Source organism: Hyaena hyaena, unplaced genomic scaffold (assembly GCF_003009895.1).
Source record: "Hyaena hyaena isolate Hyena2069 unplaced genomic scaffold, ASM300989v1 scaffold_78, whole genome shotgun sequence".
NCBI classification, from domain to species: Eukaryota; Metazoa; Chordata; class Mammalia; order Carnivora; family Hyaenidae; genus Hyaena; species Hyaena hyaena.
The window spans coordinates 2130270-2150322 of NW_024080710.1; the positions used below are offsets into that span (position 1 = coordinate 2130270).

A 20053-nucleotide genomic window follows, 5' to 3' on the forward strand; every position below is an offset into this window, starting at 1 on the left:
TACAAGTATTAGAAATTTTAATGCAAGCCATGATTTCTCGTTTAGGTTAAATAAATCAACTCAAAGGCAGCAAGTAATTGTGGATAATTAACTTGAGCAGTTGTCAGAATTAACATACAAAACAGTAAGTGAGGGAAAGGAAAGTCTATGTCAAATAGCAGGTGGTATTTTGAAAGAGTAATTTAACAATATTTTATTATTAGGGAGAGACAAATATGTTATACCTGACTAAGCTCACGTGCTATTATACATTTGACCTTTAGCAACTACATTTTAGGCCAAAGATAAGGATACGATCTGTACCTGGGAACAAAACACCACCTTTGATCATTTCTCCCATGATGCACCCAACTGACCAAATGTCAACTGAAAACAAAATGCAATGACATTAACATAAAGATTTTGGTTAAAATAAAAAAAATATTTGAACATTAAAAAAAAATCACATACACCATGTATACTTTAAAATCATAGAAAGCAGTATAAAATAAAAATGAGTGACAGTGAATGTGCTCTAACTACCAGCAGAGACTGTATGTCCTACTGCCAGATGCAGCCTACAAATATTTCAGCTTCTTTTCTCAACAAGTTTTGAACTATAACAGCCACAAACTTTACATGTGTTTAAGAAACCCATATATATGAATGTACCGTGTTTGTTTTCATTAGAGAACACAAGGAAGTTCATCACCTAAGTAATTAAACTGCTGCAGCAGCACAAGGATACAGTCCCTTCCTGGAAAGAGGATTTTGTGGCAAACCATTTCTCCCATAATGCACCCCACAGACCATAAATCCACTATATGTTTGCAGCACAAAAGAAGGAAAAGCAAAGCAAAAGGTCATTAAAATCAAAGAAGCATAATATGACTGCATTATATAAAAACTGCAAAACATCACAAAAAGAAAAGAGTGATTTTAATTTTAGCTAATGGAATAATTTAAAACACAAAATATTTTTCAAAAGGCTTTGATTCACAAAAGCAAATGTGAAGTATAGCCTTTTAACTACATATCTAATTTTAAAGTGAGAGCTATGCACAGAAATCACATAATTAAGACACCTATACATTTTGTCTCTAAAAATTTGTTTATAAAATAGGAAGCAGAACAAAACACAAACTTTACAAATATTAGGCTGAAAATGAACACGAGGTGGCAATATTTAAATAATAAAATTTTGATTCTATTTTGAGTCTCAACTGTGCATTATACTCTCTCTTTAAGTCAAATAAAAGAAAAAAAGCATGAGCAGAAATAATCTAGTATATTAAAATATTTAACAGAAAGAATGTTTCTATGAACAGTTACAGGTAAAAAGTTAATCCAAAGCTCTTCAGAAATTTTCAAACTGGATTTCAAACTGGATAAATGTATTTAAAAAATCCTATGTTTATTCTGAATCAGAAGTAATTTGTTTTCTTGGCAATGTCATGCTACATTTACCCTACTATCCCAAAAGGAATAACTGCTTACAGACTGAGCAAATAATCAATTAAGAAAACTTAAACTTTTTTTTTTCCCACCTAAAGTTTTTTAAACCCATAAAACCAAACTGCTTTGATATGTTAGTTTTAGCTGGGGACAGTATGAAAGTTCCCACAGATTTATTACCTACAGAGTCTCCTCACTGACTTACTGACCCTCATCAACTTTTAATGGGAGCTCTAATCAATGCTGAAAAGAATTTGCTAGACACAGAAAGGGCAATCTCCACCTGTTTCACTAATACACCCTGACATTTTATATCTTTGGTTCGAAAATTTGGTAAAAACAGGAGAGTACATAATTAAATTTACTGTGGTAATAACTTCATAATGTATATAAACACTGCATCACTATGTTGTACACTTGAAACTAATATAATATTGTATGTCAATTCCACTTCAATTAAAATAGAAAGGAGAGTAGGTGGCTGCAGTTTAACAGAAGAGGGGGCAGAATGAGCAATTTAAAAAAAAAGACTTAGAAATCTGCATTTGTAAGTTTCCAGGCTCTTTTTGAGAGTGCGAAGAAAAAGCAAAAGTGTTAGGGAGAGGTGCCCATGCTGGTGGACTTAGGAAATTCAAGTCTATTACTTTCTAATACTCATAAAGAAACTGCCAGCTCATTAAAGAACCTTAGGAACAAAGCTGGGAATAAATTTTGGAAATCCTGTAAAACTAAAGTTTCTCTAAAATTTCATATTAAGGGACGCCTGAGTGGCTCAATCCGATGAGCATCCGACTTCGGCTCAGGTAATGATCTCACGGTTCGTGGGTTCGAGCCCCGCGTCAAGCTCTGTGCTGACAGCTAGCTCAGAGCCTGGGGCCTGTTTCAAATTCTTTGTCTCCTCTCTCTGCCCCTCCCCTGCTCACTCTCTGTTTCACTCTGTCTCTCAAAAATAAATAAAAAATGTAAAAAAAATTTTTTTTTAAATAAAAAATAAAATTTCATATTAAAATACATATGAATTTTGGGGTGCCTGGGTGGCTCAGTCGGTTGAGCATCCGACTCTTGATTTGGGTGTAGGTCATGATCCTGCAGTTCGTGGGATCCTGGGATCAAGGGATTAAGCCCCGCCTTGGGCTCCAAGCTTACACACTCCCTGTCTCCCTCTCTCTGTCCCACACCTGTGTGCATGGGCGCACACACACTCTCTCTCTCAAAAACAGAAATAAAAATAAATACATATGAATCCTTAATGACTCAACTTTCAAGAATAGAATTTTAAAGGTAATACTCATACATCAGTTCAAAGAACAATTTTTTTCCAGGGTTTTCACTTTTTGGAAAAAATCTACAATAACTCTTTTCTATAGATATTTAGAGAATGGGAAACTTTAGTTAAATGTCCAGGACACAATTTATATAGGTAACCTTAAGAAAAACATATTTTTGAACAATCTTCAAAAGCTACAAGCATGAGAAGATATTGTCTGGGCTAGTGAAGTCTCTCATAACATGGTTAGCTTGATTCAAACACAAGCTAGCTATAAAAGGTCAAACTGCTTAGTCTATTAGGCAGTTTAAATATATTCCATTATATCACAGTTTCCAAAAAGCTTTATGGTAGCTTGTAACAAAAGACAAAACGAAGTTATTAAAACAAATGGTGGTGGGGTGTCAATTAAGAAGGAAGTCCCTGCTGCTTAATGTGATTAAGCATTACATTTACCTCCATTTCCTGAGCCAAAAAAAGGGCAATAAAGTGATCTACACAATTCCTATCTAAGACAGGAAAGCAGGTCAATTCTTTATAGGATAGTTTCTCTTGGTGGTAATTTCTGGATTGGGAGCTATGTCCCAAAATCACATGTATAGGCCACTGAGTGACACAGTATCTATGACAACCGATAGTTTTACAGCAAATGTAAAAGCAATCTTCAGGCTGATCACTCTAAGTATCAACTTTCAAAGGGTCTAATATTAAATCCAATTCACAGCACACAACAATTTTAGGTAGAGAGTAAGAAAACAGAACAGCATGGTTATTTAAGAAAAGAATAACTGTAAATGTTTAAAGTGTTTGTTTTTAATTAACACAGAAAGGCAAAGGAAATTAAGCTAAAATCCTCAGTTCAATATTGTCTGTTATAAAAAAGAAATTTGAAAATTAACAGTTTCCTGATTCAAAGTAAACTGCTTGCTGTTCTAGATTTCTTGCTAGAAAAAACACCTAGGTCCTTTTCTAGGAAATATTTTGGATGAAATTATATTTTAAAAGTTATAACAAGTTAACAATAATCCTGTGCAGATTTATTCATCTCCTAAATATCTGAGTCATTAAAACTTAAACTCCATATATGTACATAAATGTATAAAATTTCTAAAAATGCATGAACTACATGCCTGATAATTTTCAACCTTGATTCTAATGTTCAAATATATAACTGAATATGCCCATATACAATAATGCTATTTCTTTAAGGTAGGATACAAAGCTTTGATGAAACACTGTTTTGTCCAAAAGACCACCTTAATTAATTATCCATCAGCTTTGCAGAATGGCCTTAATGTAGCTCTTAAAGTTTACACTAAGCACTATAACCTTAGTTTCATGGGATTGGAAATATGTTCAAGTATCACCAATGCAAAGTAGGATTACTAAAAACAAACTCAGTCTACCACATACTTCTTGAGTCCTTGTTAGAAATGCTCATTTTCAGGGCATCTGGGTGGCTCAGTTAAGCATCCCACTTTGGCTCAGATCATAATCTCACAGTCTGTGAGTTCAAGCCCTGTGTCAGGCCCTGCGCTGACAGTTCAGAGCCTGGAACCTGGAGCCTGCTTCGGATTCTGTGTCTCCCTCTCTCTCTGCCCCTCCCTCACTCTTGCTCTCTCTCTCTCTCTAAGAATAAACATAAAAATAAATAAAAAAAGAAATGCTCATTTTTAAGTTACAGGCAAATAAATAGCATATATTGTTTCACGGGCCATAGCAACAAACTACCTAACTGTAGTGTTGACTGTTAACTGTTTATTTAAATAAACAGAGGACCCAAGTTTTTCCAAACATTTATGACAAAATTTATAGTTCCTTTCAAAACTCTTGATAAACACCTCAGTGATACATTTAACTCTATGCACTTCAACTTAAATATTTACATAAGAAATCTGATAAACAAAAGCAAGTAACAATATTTCAAGTAAATAGTGTTTGCTGACCGTTTTCCTTGTAGCCCATCCCTAGGATGACCTCAGGTGCTCTGTAGTAGCGAGTCACTACGTAAGGTGTCATCATAAAACTAGTTCCTGCAGTCCTGGCCAGTCCAAAGTCAAGAATCTTCAAAGTGCAGTCTGATTTTACCACTATATTACTGGGCTTTAAGTCCTTCAAAATACAAAAATAAAAAATGACTGCTGTGATATATATACAAAATTTTACAGTTCACAAATTATTAGATCAGCTGTAAACTCATAATTGTTACAATTTCTCTCATTATAATCCATATCACTGCTCAGTGTCCCTGTAACAGGTAATTTTGAGAAATTAGCTTGATGGCATTTTTCATTTATGAATACATAGTTATTAAAGAAATTAGCAATGGAAATTATGATTAGCTAGAAATTTTCAATCAAGTGCAATACAAGCAATTTGAAAAGCATTTCAAAGCTCACATAAGAACTGTTATAGTAAAAGAATTGTTAAGTTAGCATTTATACTCACTTGTATACTAAATTACCAGATTTTTAAAAATCTCATTTTAAAGTAATAATAAGCTTTATATAGATGTTATAAATCAACCAAGGGCCATTCTATGACAATCCAAAGCCTTTCACATTGGCAGATTTTCAGGGTGCTCAGTCAGTTAAGTGTCCAACTCTTGGTTCTGGCTCAGGTCATGATCTTGCAGTTTGTGGGTTTGAGTCCCGCACTGGGCTCTGTGCCTATAGTATGGAGACTGCTTGGGATTCTCTCTGTCTCTACCTCTACCCTGCTTGCCCTTTCTTTCAAAATAAATAAATAAACTTAAAGAAATTAAAAAAAGAAACCAAATTGGCAGATTTTCATTTCTAAAGGACTAAAATAATCTTTTTAAAAAGTTTTAAAAAAAATTTTTTTTGGGGGGGAGGGTGCAGAGACAGAGAGGGAGACACAGAATCTGAAGCAGGCTCCAGGCTCCGCACTATCAGCACAGAGCCCCGACTCAGAGATTGAACTCACGAACCCTAAGATCATGATCTGAGCTGAAAGTGAATGCTCAACCAACTGAGCCACCCAGGCGCTCATAATGAAATGATCATTATCAGTCTTTCCATCACTGGCTTCCCACTTTAAATCACACAAATATGTTCATAAAATTATTATGCCCATAGAAATAGGACACCATTGTCATGGTGCCACTAATCCATAAAATACTAGCTGTTGATATTACTAAATAAGGTCTTTGTTAAGAATTTTCTACTTGACCCCAACCTTAAGGAATTCTATGCTGTGATCATTAAAAGGAAGGCAGTAGCATAAACACTCATGACTTTCAAGTCAACACACTTTGCCTGTTAGCTCTGATGAATCTTATTATGAACCAAGAAACCAAAGAAAGCAAACACAATATATCCACACCACAAACACATACCATTACTGGTACAGACGTGTATATAATATTGAATACCAATGATTAATACAAAAGAAAAAAAGCTGTCCTGTAAAACAGTGTTTACACTTTTGTAACATCTATATCCAGAAAATCATGTATGCTGTCCTTAGCGTATTTTGATCAGTGGTCATGAATGGGTTTAGAAGATATGTAATCCAAGGGCTTTATCAAATTGAAAATAGATATCAACAGGCTTAATGAAATATAAAATGAAAGTTTTCATTATTGCAATTCTACAAATACAGTGTTGTGCTATTTACAAAATACATTATCTCAGCAAATTCAGCCTGTTCAAGAATTACATATTGCAAACTTTGAAACTACTTCAGTGTCTATTGTGATGGTTAATGATTAATGGCTCTTTATACTACTGCATTCTAGCCTACAGATAAGATGCCAACCTTAATTAAATACTTTATTTTGGAAAGATTAAGAGCAAAATACAATTTTTTTAGAAATATTTTTTTTGTCAAGATAAGTCAATAAAATGCTTCAAAGAATGTAACCTGAAATTCAACCTTATATCAATTTACAGCTTGCCACAGATGTAACACCACTAACATGAGAAGAACGAAACTTGCATAAATCTGTGGCAGAGGAAGTAGAACTAATCTAATAATCCAGCTTCTCCATAGTATTTTTCAGCCTCCTCACAGACAAGCCTATCCATGATTAGTTCTAGGCAACTGGCTGTGAGTGGGAGCAAAGAACAGAAGGGCCAGCGCACACCACCCTGGTGGTCTCTTCCTCTCTTCTGGTGATTAGCATCGTTCCAGAGAGTGGACCCTCTTTCAAGCGAGGGTGCTGACCACCTATGTAAAACAGAGTCTTTACCCCACCATGACCTGCACTGGACATGCAGTATGGGACACAAACCTTAGTTGTGTTAGGCTACTGAGAATTCAGGGTTTGTTACCGTAGCATAGCCTAGCTGTAACACTGTGATTTAAAATGAGGAGTAAATATTTGGTCTTTGTCCCAGAGCTCCTAAAACCCGTGCATTACCTAAAAGAGCAATAAAAGTGAAAGGAGTGCCTTTTGCTATTCCTAAGAAGCCCCATTCAACCAAACCAGTTTTTGTTAATGACATGACTTTTGGAAAATCCCAAAGATGGGAGGGGGGGTGGGGCTGGTTTCCAGGGGCAACAACAAAATGATTAGAGGGTTAGAACTCTCAGTACTTCCCACTTGAACCACTGGGGAGAAAAAAGTAGCTAAAGACTGAATTCAATCATCAAAGGCTAATGATTTAATCAATCATGTCATGTAATGAGAAAACAAAAACATTAAAAAAAAAATCCATAAAAAACCCAAAAAGGACTGGTCAGGAGAACGTGCAGGCTGGTGAACATGTGGAGGCGCCGGGAGAATGGTGAGAAACTATGGAAGCTCTGTTCTCCTTCCCATATATCTTGCCCACTACATCTCTCCATTTGGCTGTTTCTGAGTCAATGCCCTTTGTAATAAACTGGTAATCTAGTAAGTAAAATATTTTTCTCAGTTCTATGAGCCACTCTAGCAAATTAATTGAACCCGAGGAGGGGGTTTTGTAAAAAAACCCCTATGAATTACAGCAGTAGTTCAGAAGCACAGGTAACAACCTGGGTTTGTGACTGGCATCTGAACAGTGGGTACTTCTGGGACTGATCCCTTAACCTGTAGGATCTGATGCTATCTCCAGGTAGATAGTATCAGGATTGAGTTAAATTACAGGATACCCAGTTGATGTCCAGAAAATCTGAGAATTGCTTGGTGTGGGAAAAACTACCACACATTTGGTGTCAGAGTAGTACAGCAGTAGTGTAAGACTAAAGAAAACACACAATGTTTGTCTTTCACACTAGTCTATTTTAACACTGAAATTAGTGCCAGAAGTGGGGTGTTACTCTTACAGACACAGAATCTTAGCTTAGCAGTCTGAGCAGCAGGCAGCAGGGAAACTAATAGGTGATCCTGATTATACAATAGCAATACATTCATGATCCTGTCACTTGCAGTAACTTGGAAGACACAGCACTTGCATACTGAAGCTGCAGCTCTAGAACAAGGGTTAACAAATTAAGGCCTGTTTTTGTGAAGAAAGTTTTATTAGAACACAGTCCTCCTCATTCAACTACCTACTGCGTGCATACAGCTGCTTTTGTGTGTGGCAGAGCGAAATAGCTGTGAGAGAGACTCTAAAACGGCAGACTGTCCAGTAAATCTCTCCCCCTCCCAACTCAGTGTATGGACTTTCCTTGACTTCACAATGGAATATGTCCCAATAAAACCTCCTAAGTTGAAAATATCTTAAGTTGAAAATGCATTTAATACATCTAACCTATTGAACATCAGAGCTTACACAACCTTAACATTATGCTCAGAACACTTAACATTAGCCTATGGTTGGGGAAATCACCTAATGCAAAGCCCATTTTATAATATTGGGTCGGACAGTTCATGTAATTTATTGCCTAGTGTACTGAAAGTGAAAATCAGAAGGAACGTATGGGCGCAGAATGCTTGGCACGTGTAGCAGCTGTTGACCTGTGACTGTGTGGCTGACTGGGGAGCTGCAGCATCACGAGAGGAGGCTGGACCACATGATCGCTAACCTGAAAAAGGGTCAAATTCAAAGTACGGCTTCATACCATACTTTTTACACCACTGTAAAGTGGAAAAATTAGACTGAGGCCCCATAAGTAAGAGACCATCCATATTCCTCCACCTTACTAATGAGCTGAAGTCAGATTACGTGTTTAAGGCAATGGAATGTGAGGGAATATGATGTATAACAAATCTGAAAAGAAGTTTTATATTTTTAAAAAAACTTTTTTCAAAAAAGTTTATTTATTTATTTTAAGAGAGAGAAAGAGCAAGCACAGGTCAGAGAGAGGGAAAAAGAGAGAATCGCAAGCAGGCACCACACTGCAGGCACAGAGCCTGATGCGGGGCTCGAACTCAAGAAAGTGAGACCATGACCTGAACCAACATCAAGAGTCAGATGCTTAACTGACTGAGCCACCCAGGTGCCCAGAAAATAAGTTTTAAATATGCTTGATTTAGCTTGGCTCTTGCTCCTTTATCCTTCCCCCAGGAGGAAGGAATGTGCCCCAGGGAAGCACTCTTTCAACCGGGATACTGAAACCTGAATGTGGAACAAACCCAGAATCTGAAGCAGTGCCACAAAACCAATCTGCAGACCCCTGAGCAAGCAACAAATACTGTTTTAAGCCATCAATACCTTGGATTTTTTATGCATCATTTCCACAAAATAATTCTGAAAACCTGGAGGGCAAAAGACCTGTAAAATCTTTCAAAAAGTTGTTGAAAATGCTTCAGACTTGTCAACAGAAGCCTGAAAGCTTAATAGTAAACATTAAATCCAAGAACATAGAGCCAGTGACTAACAACTGTGCTGTGAAAAGAACTGTAATTAAAAACTAGAAGCCTCCTAAGTTTCTGAAAGAGTTATATTATCAAAATTCTCCAGAGGCACCTGGGTGGCTCAGTCAGTTAAGCATCCAACTTTAGCCCAGGCCATGATCTCACGTTTTATGGGTTCAAGCCCCATGTCAGACTCCACACTGACAGAATAGAACCTGCTTGGGATTCTCTCTCTATCCTTCTTTCTCTTTGCCCTTCTTTCTCTCTCAAAATTAAATAAATAAACTTAAAAAAAAAAAAAAACACCTCCATTAGCCTGTGACTCTTCTAGCTTTAAAACAGTAGCTCTCAATTCTGGGCAGTTTTGCCCTCAAGGGATATTTGGCAATGTCCAGAGAAATTTTTGGTTGTCATAACTGGGAAATACTGGTGGGATCTAGTGGGTAGAGGCCAGGAATGCTGCTAAACATTCTATATGGCACAGGACAGCTCCTCAAATGAAAAAATTCTTCATCTATAACATCAACAATGTCCAGTTTGAGAAGGGCTGCCTTCAAATGACACTTGGGCCCCTCAATTTTTTACAGATAGTAAGCTGACAAAGCTGAGCAGCCCCCAAGGAGAACACATTTTTTTTTTTAAAGTTTATTTACTTATTTATTCTGACACAAAAAGACAGCACGCAAGTGGGGGAAGGAGGGAAAGAGAGAGAATCCCAAGTAGGCTCTGTGATGTCAGTGAGGAGCCCAATGTGGGGCCTGAACCCACGAATGGTGAGTCCATGACCTGAGCTGAAATCAAGAGTCAGACACTCAACTGACTGAGCCACCCAGGTGCCCAGAACACATTTCCAAATACACACTTCAGATATATTTAAAAGGACAGTAGAAAAGAAGGGCTCTTCACATAGCAGAGAACTGTGGACAGAGTGTTCCGTGCAGAACTAACCAAGGAATATTTCTCATCCCCAAGGGAAGTGACACTCACAATGCCTGCCCAACAGAATTCCAAATTACAAATAACCAATGTCTGAATTTTTCCATTTCCCAAATGCAATTGTTTACTGTGGTTACTCTGACCTCGTGTGACCAACGTTATCTAGGGAATGGCGGTAGGGGGAGCAAACAGGAGTGACCAGATAATCTGGTCATTTTACCTCCATTTTAGTTTTTGGACTAAAAGGAGCAATGTCTGGATCTGAAGTAGAGATTACCATGTGTCACTTGTAAAATAAATACCTTGATAGACTAGGACTTTGAATTACCTCCCCTATGCAGGGGGTGAGTGTACTGTGTGTAGAATAAAGGGGGCAAAGAAATGTTTGATACTCTGAAAGGGAGAATATGGCAGAAACTAATGTTCACCATCATTTTGAAGCCTGCCTCTCCACATTTACCTGTCCCTTATAATTAAGCAGGGCCTCATGACTAGTTCTCCCAATGGGCTCAGAGCAGAAGTGATATGTGTCACTTCCAGGCCAAAGCACAGAAGAGCCAGTACATACCACCTAGCTTTCTCTTCATCAAACACAATGACTAGCAACTATGTAGATGGTGGAGCTTGGATCTCTGACTATGTGGAACCCCACTCCCTGCCCTGACTTGTACTGAAACCCTAAGGGATGAAAATTCAGATTATTTTACCAAGTAAGTGATTTTAGATCAGCAAAGGTATTAGGATGGGGTGAAAGGTATCTAATTTTTTTTTTTTAATGTTTATTTCTTTTCGAGAGAGACAGAGCACAAGCATGGGAGGGGCAGACAGAGAGGGAGACACAGAATCTGAAGCAGGCTTCAGGCTCCAGCTGTCAGCATAGAGCCTGACACGGGGCTCAAACCCACGAACGATGAGATCATGACCTGAGCTGAAGTCGGATGCCTAACCGACTGAGCCACCCAGGCACCCAGGGGTGACAGGTATTTAAAATTAGTAGTAGATGAGCACCACTTGTGGCCTCAGGACCAGCTACAGGAGATGGTGCTGTAGTTTATCCCATTAAACTTCTTAAAACTTACTCAAGGAACAGACCTGAGGAACAGTCTCCAGAATGTACTGTACGGAGGAAGTGGAACAAGTGGCACCAGAGATGTCCTACAGTGGGTCCCGTGGTGCCTGTTCTGATCTCTGGTTCAGGACTGAAGCACTCATTCTTCTAGCTGCTGCTAGCGTTGGGTGCTGAGTTTGCAGCAATTCTCTCCAGGAACTGCCTTCAGCCACAGAGAGCCACTTTTTCCAGTGTCCTGCTGCTCCCCAGAGCAAAAGTCCACTTAAGTCAACAGCTGAAGCCTCTGGTGTGATTGCATCCAAATCCCTTTCTCCCTCTGTCCAGTTTTACTTCCTTTACTCCCTTAAAGCTGTTGATCCTGAGGGGGCTCCCCAACAGACTTCTTACATGTGTATCTGTCCTAGAGACGGTTTCCCAGATAGCCTGACCTAAGATAAAGGCATATTTTTCATAGGTAACATATCCTAGTATGTCTATTAGCCCAAATTTATTATGTAAATGTTTTACAGTTGTACTTATTTTTACCACGTTATCTATTCACACTAAGGGAGTATGTTAAAATATCCTAATACTGGCGGGCCTGGGTGGCTCAGTCAGTTAAGAATCCAATTTCAGCTCAGGTCATGATCTTGCAGTTTGTGGGTTCCAGTCCCACATCGGGCTCTGTGTCTGTGTCTGTGATGGCTCGGAGCCTGAAGCTTGCTTCGGATTCTGTGTCTCCCTCTCTTTCTGCCCCTCCCCTGCTCTTGCTCCCTTATTCTTTCAAAAATAAACAAACATTAAACAAAAAAATTTTTAAAAGTATCCCAATACTATTGTGTTTATGTAATTTTTCTATTTTCCACAGTTTTAACTCTGTGTATTGTAACTCCACTTCATGTATAAAGTTCTTGACAGTTACTAGCCTAATTAAGTGTATTACACCTTTTATCCTTACAAAGTCACTGAGAAACGCTTTCTCACTGGCTCTACGATATTCAAGTTACCTGACTATAGAGTTATTCTTGTTTTCATGTTTCATTTTCCCAGTACATCTTTGCCAATGACTCTGCTTTCAGCCTTTGGAAAGCTAGCTACAACTGTCTGCATTACAGAAACACACAGCTGGTGGTGGTGGTTTTGTGGGTCAAAATCTGAACTATGTTCATTAAGGGGTTAATCCCCTTTACCCATTATGTTATATATTGGTCTTCTGTAATTTACTGTTTCCTTTTTATGTTTCTTGCTATTTCTTTTGTTTCCTACCTTCTAACATGTGGTCTGTGATTTCTGTTTTACCCACGTTACCCTCATTAATCTGAAAATTTTTTGTATGGGAGATTTTACTTTACTAAAATCAAATTCACTTCCATGGTGGCAGATCACTGTCCTGGTCCACAGAGCAAAAGAAACAAGCAAAACAACAATAACAACAACAACAACAAACCCAGAAGTTTAACTCATGTGCCTCTCACAGAATATGAATATGGGATGAGGAAGATAATACACCTTCCCATTTAAAGAGAGATCGCCTATGCGGCTTAAAGATGGCATCAGGCATAGTATTACAGCAGTTGCATATGCAATATACAAAACAATTCAGTCAGAATAATTAAGGATAAGCTACATGTCTCACATACATAATGGTCTTAAAATAGTTAATCTGAGCACAAATCTGTTTTTATTTTTAGTTCTATTATTTGCCACAAGGTAGGTCAGAGGAAAGATAGAATTCCAATGAATTAAATACTTTTCAAGAAATTTCTCTCAAATTAAATGCTATACTTTTCTAAGAATAAGCTAGAATTAAAACTAAAATACAAAATCACATGTCCACATAAAAACTTGGCACACATCTGTTCACGTCAGCATTGCTCATAACCAAAAAAATGGTTAACAACCCAAATGTCCCTCAAGTGATGAATGGATAAACAAAATGTGGTATAGGTATATATCTATAAAGCAAACTATTATTTGGCAATACAAGGAATGAAGTACTGACACATAATACACAGAGGGATGAATCTTGAGAACATTATGCTAGGGAAAAGAAGCCAGACACAGAACACATATTATATATAATTCCACTTACATGAGATGTCGAGAACAGGCATATATATGGAGACGGAAAGTAGGTTAGTAGTCGTGTGGGGCTGGGAGTAAAGGGAACAGAGAATAACAGGAATGGAAGGCTAACAGGTACAGGATTTCTTTAAGTGCGGTGAAAACGTTCTAAAATTAGATTGTAGTGATGCTTGTGCAATCTTCAAATATAGTAAACAATTATATACTTTACAAATTGTATGGTATGTGAATTACATGTCAATAATGCAATTAAAAACAGATTACAAAAGTATGAAATATTTCTGAACATCTGAGAAACACAATTCTGATGAATACTCAGTTTTATATAACTGATAATGATAGCAGGATATTTATATACTGCCTCATTTCAGAGCAAAACTAAGATTATACTACTCCATATACCAGTGAAGTACAACACCCCCAGAATATGTCAGCAGAAATGGAAGAGTAGACTGCTCCACAGAAACACCAAAGAGCAGAGCAAAATGGTTCAAGATACTTTTTCAGAAATCTGGAAAACAGTCAAATGTTCACATCAACCAAGTAAACCTAGAATTGAGAAAAAGGCAACTTAAAAACAATAGGAAAGAGGTGTGGTGTTTTCACTAGTCCTTGTCCTACCCATCTTCCTGGCTGGACGGGAGGGTCTTGAAGAAAGCAGCCAACATTCTCAGCGTGGGACTCTAGTTTTGGGATAGACAGGAGGCATTTCTCAAAACAAAACAAAACTGCAAGGCAACTAAAAAAAAAAAAAAAAAAAAAAAGGGGCGCCTGGGTGGCTTAGTCGGTTGAGCATCCGACTTTCGCTTAGGTCATGATCTCGCGGTTCGTGGGTTCGAGCCCCGCGTCGGGCTCTGTGCTGACTGCCAGCTCAGAGCCTGGAGCCTGTTTCAGTCTGTGACTCCCTCTCTCTCTGACCCTCCCCTGCTCACGCTGTCTCTCTCTCTCTCTCCTAGAAATAAATAAAACATTTAAAAAAAAAAAAAAAACTGCAAGGCAACTGAATAACCTATTTTGCCTATGACAAAACACAGAAGTTGAAGAAAACAAGACATGGCACACATTCAAGAATACAACATACACATAAGTCTCAAATAAGAGGGAAAAGAAAAAGGGGCAGAAAAAATATTTGAAAGAATAATGAGTAAAAACGTCCAAATTTAATGAAAGACATAAATCTATACATCCAAGCTGCTCAATGAACACCAAGGATAAAAGCAAAGAGATATTCACTGAGACATATTATAATAAAACTGTTCAAAGCCAAAGACAAAATGAGAATCTTAAGAATCAAGAAGAAGCAACTTGTCACTTATAAGAGATCCTCAATGGTATTAACAATTGATTTCTCAAAAGCAATTACAAGTGCCAAAAGGCAGTGGGAAGACACTTTCAAACTGCTAAATGAAAAAACATCCAAACAAAAATTCCATTATCTAGCAAAACTGTCCTTCGAAAGTAAAGAAGAAAATTAAGACACTTTGATACAGCTATGGGAGTTTGTTGCTAGTTACACCTGCCCTATAAGAAATGCTAAAGGGAGTCCTTCAGGTAGGAAAAAAAGGACACTAAAAAAATTGAAGCTGTAAGAAGAAATAAGACTGGTAAAAATTATTACATAGATAAATACAAAGGTCAGTATTACTGTGTTTTGGGTTTCTAACTCCTATTTTTTTCCCAATATGATTTAAAAGACAAATGTATTGAACAATAATTACATATCTATCTTATTGGGCACACGGCACATAAATATGTAATTTGTGACAACTCTAACATAATGGGAGAACAGACTGTATATAGGAGCAGAGTTTTTGTATACTATTAAGGTTGTAATAATTCAAAATAGATTTTGTTATCAATTGAAGAGACTAATTTTGCAATCTTAATGGTAACCTTTAAGAAAATGACTGAAAACGACACAGAAAAGGAAATTAGTAAATAATCAAATGACACACTACCAAAAAAGCAATTAAACACAAAAAAAAGCAAAAAAGCAATGGAGGGATTGAGAAACAAAGAGATACAACATATAGAAAACAAACAGCATGGTGGCAGAAGTAAATTCTTCCTTATCAATTAATTGCATTGCATTCACTTTAGAATCAAAGGCACAAACAAAGTGAAAGAATGGAAAAAGATATTTCAAGCCAATAGAAGCCAAAAAAGAGGTGGAACAGCTAACCTAGTATCCGACAAAATAGACTATTAGTAAAAATTGTTACAAGGAGGGGCGGGAGGCGGTGCCTAGCTGGCTCAATAGGAAAAGCATGCAACTCCTGACCTCAGAGTTGGGAGTTTGAGCCCCATGTTGGGTGTTGGGTGTAGAGATTACTTAAATAAAAATAAAACTTAAAAACAAAAACTGTTACAAGGGGCAATAGAGGACAATAAATATTAATAAAAACATCAATCCCTCAAGAAGATATAGCAATTATAAACAACAAAGCCCCAAAACATAGGCACAAATGAATATGACTGAAGGGAGAAACAGAGAGTTACACAATAAAAGTTGAAGGTGTCTATACCTACTTTCATTAATGGACAAACAACTATGCAGAAGATCAATAAGGAAATAAAGAATGTGAACAATACTATAAAGCAACTAGATGTAACAGACATCTATGGAATACTTCCTCCAAAACAGTGCACGTGGAATAGTCTCCAGAACTGACTACATGTCAGGTGACAGAACTAGTCTCAATAAATTTTAAAAGACTGAAAGCATACAATGTATCTTCTCTGACCACAATGGAATGAAGCCAGAAATCAAGGAAAAGGAAATCTGGAAAATTCATAAATTTGTGGAAATTAAACAGCAGACTCTCAAACAACCAATGGGGCAAAGAATAATTCAAAAGGAAAATCAGAAAATACTTTGAGATGAATGAAAATGAAAATACAACATACAAATTTTAGGGAATACAGAAAAAGCAGAGCTCAGAGGGCAATTTCATAGCTGCTGTTTAAGAAGCTGAGTCTGTGGTACTTTTTGTTAAGGGGGCCCAAGCAGACTAATACAACCTAAATAAATGGAAAGACACATTCAGTGTCCATGAATTGAAATACTAAATATAGTTAAATGGCAAAACTACCCAAGCAATCTACAGATTCAATGAATGAAATATTTTTTTAAGCTTATTTTTCTTTATTTTGAGAAAGAGAGAATGTGTGCATGCACACAAGCAAGCAGGGGAGGGGCAGAAAGAGGGAGAGAGAAAATCTCAAGCAGGCTCCCTGCTGTCAACACAGAGCACTTTGTGGGGCTCAATCCCACAACCCTGGGATCAAGAGCTGAGCCAAAAGCAAGAGGGAAACGTGACTGATTGAGCCACCCAAGGGCCCCCAATGAATGAAATCTTTATTAAAATTTTAATGGCTTGGGGCACCTGGGTGGCTCAATTAGTTAAGTGTCTGACTTCAATCAAGCTCAGGTCATGATCTTATGGTTCATGAGTTTGAGCCCCTGCACTGTCAGTACGGAGCCTGCTTGGGATTCTCTCTCTCTGCCCACCTCCCTTCTCAAAAATAAACAAACCTTAAAAAATAAATAAATAAAATTCCAATGACTTTTCTGCCAAAATGGAAAAGCTGATAACCAAATTCAGATGGAATCACAAAGGACACTGAATAGTCAAAACAATATTAAAAAAGACTCATACTTCCCCATTTCAAAACTTACTACAAAGCTAGTTTTTTCTTTGGTTGATTGTGCTTTTGGTATCATCTTTAAGAATTCATTGTCAAATCATTAAAGTTTAGCTTAATCTTTGTATTTTCTTCTAAGAGTTTCATAGTTTTTGCTCCTTATGTTCAGGTTACTGACCCATTTTGAGTTAATTTTTGTGTCTGATGTGAGATAAGGTCCAAATTCATTATTTTGCTGTGGAAATCCAGTGTCCCAGCACCATTTCTTAAAGAGAATTACTGTTTCCCAATTGGCCTTTTGCACCTTTGTTGAAACTCTGTTGGCAATAGATATGTGATTTTATTTCTGGACTCTTAATTCTATTCCATTGGTCTCTGTCTTTACAGCAGTTCCACATAATTCTGATACTTGAATTTCATGAAAATTAAAAAACTTCTGTACATCAAAGAATATCAAGAAAGTGAAAATAAACAAAATGGGAGAAGATATTTATAAATCACATATATGATAAGGGTCTAGTATTTAGGATCCAGAATATATGAAGAACTTCTATAACTCAACAATGAAAAGATAACTCCATCAAAAAAAGGGCAAACGACTTGAATAGACGTTTCTCCCAAGATGATATACACATGACCAACAAGCATATGAAAACATTCAACATCTTTAGTCATTAGGGAAATGCAAATCACATGGAGATATCACTCTGTACTCACTAGATTGGTTAGAATAAGAGTCAATTAAGTACTGGCAAAGATTTGGACAAATCAGAACCTTCACACACTGCTGCTGGGAATGGAAAATGGTATGGTCACTATTGGAAACAATGTGGCAGTTCTTCTAAAAGTTAAAAAAACAATTACCATATGATCCAATCCTAGGAAGATACCCAAAGTAATTGAAAACAGAACTCAGACAAATACTTGTACATGAATGTTCACAGCAGCACTATCCACAAAAGCTAAGGTAAAAATAACCCAAATGTCTATCAATGGATGAAAGGATAAATAAAATGTAATAAATGCATACACTGCAATATTATTCAGTCATAAAAAGGAACAAACTATTGATACATGCTACAACATGAATGAGATTGACAACATTATGCTACAGTAAAGACGACACCAAAGATCACATATTATGATTCCATTTAATATGAAGTACCAAAAGAGATAAATCCATAGACAAAGAAAGCAGATTGGTATGAGGTCAGAGGTTGAGGAGAAAGAGAAGGAGAGAGAGAGAGAGAAAGAGAGAGAGAGAGAGAGGCAGGCAGGTAGAGAGGCAGATAGACACAGAGAGAGAGAGAGACAGAGAGAGACAGAGAAACAGAGAGAGGGAAAGAGGGAGAAAGAGAGAGAGAAACTGACTGTTAACAGGTATCACGTTTTCTTTTGGGGCAATGAAAATACTTTGAAATTTTACAATGGGTGGTTGTACAATGTTGTGAATGTACTAAATATCAATGAATTGAACCCTTTAAAAGATGGCTAATTTTATGTTACGTGAATGTCACCTCAGTAATTAAAAAAAGAACATGATGATAATTTTTTTCTACTAACCCGATGAATAATTCCAGCAGAGTGAAGGTGCTTGATTCCACACAGCATCTGATAGAGAAGGTAGGACATTCTTTCATGATCTAGTTCCATCTGAATCACTTGGCAAAGATTTGCATCCATGAGCTCCATGACTATGTAACTTCATGGGTGAGAAAAGATCACAGCTAGAGTGTACAGCAACAATCTAAGAATAATGAACGAATGTAAAAAATCTTAATTATCACACTTACACATCTTGAAATTCTTCTAGGGATTTCTGTGGTGTGAAAACATTCAAAAGGCCAATTATCTGTGGGAAAAGCAGAGAGACAGAAAAATTAGACACCGCTGCTGCTTAATAATACTTTCATTTAGGAACTGCAAATACATGTGTTTAAAAAAAATCTACCATTGGTGTAAAAATATTGAAACCTTATGTTCTAAGCCCAAGTCATCTCTTATTTTACTTAATAAAACTTTATGGCCAGAGATTAGGGGTAGAGAGGGAACCAGACCACATAGGATCTTTAGGGGGGTGAAAATAGTCTGCATGATACTATAATGGTAGATATTATATCATTACACATTTGTCCAAATCCACAGAGTGTACAATACCAAAAGAGAACCCTAATGTAAACTATGGACTCTATCACTGTAGGTTCATGATTATAACGAATGTACCAGTCTGGTGGGGGAAATGAATAATGAGGGAGGCTACGCATGTGTGGGGGAAGGGAGTACATGGGAGGTCTCTGTACCTTCCTCTCAATTTTTGCCATGAACCTAAAAATGCTCTTAAAAGTCTTTAAAAGAAATGTACCAACAGAAGAGCTCCACATATCCATTCCATTTATGAATACTCACTTATAAGGACCTATATTATATAATCCTCTACATAATTTATAGCAAATTTTTAAAATTGTTTTTAATATTTATTAATTTTTGAGAGACAGAGACAGGACATGAGTGGACGAAGAGCAGAGAGAGGGAGACACAGAATATGAAGTAGGCTCCAGGCTCTGAGCTGTCAGCACAAAGCCCAATGCAGGGCTCGAACTAAGGAACTGCAAGATCATGACCTGAGCCCCAAGTCAATGCTTAACCAACTGAACCACCCAGGCACCCCAATTTATGAGCAAATGTTAAAGACCTTCCATCAACTCTTATCTAATCTAGTATCTGTATATAACTCAGCCCTACCCCTAATGCCCTCAGTTTTTCATAATACTGAACTTTCCCAGTTTTCCTCATTCCCAGTTTATTCTCTGGTTCATCCACAGACATGCCCTCTTTCCCACCATTCTACCTTTAATCCATTTCTTTTCTCTATCTGTACCCTTTCCCTGGGCAA

General features: G+C 37.2%; 1 protein-coding gene across 6 annotated transcripts in view; it reads right to left on the bottom strand.

Annotated features, from left to right (window-relative positions):
* Positions 1-20053, bottom strand: part of MAPK8 (mitogen-activated protein kinase 8) — a 105139-nt gene that overhangs the window by 14489 nt on the left and 70597 nt on the right. For 5 of the 6 annotated variants that reach the window (XM_039233686.1, XM_039233687.1, XM_039233688.1 and 2 more), the window contains 4 exons: positions 18954-19012; positions 18724-18862; positions 4648-4813; positions 295-366 (listed from right to left, as the gene is read on the bottom strand). In XM_039233686.1, the coding sequence (XP_039089617.1) occupies positions 295-366; positions 4648-4813; positions 18724-18862; positions 18954-19012 (436 nt within the window). Of the gene's footprint in view, positions 1-294; positions 367-727; positions 800-4647; positions 4814-18723; positions 18863-18953; positions 19013-20053 lie in introns of all 6 variants that reach the window. The other variant, XM_039233690.1, reaches the window with a different exon arrangement.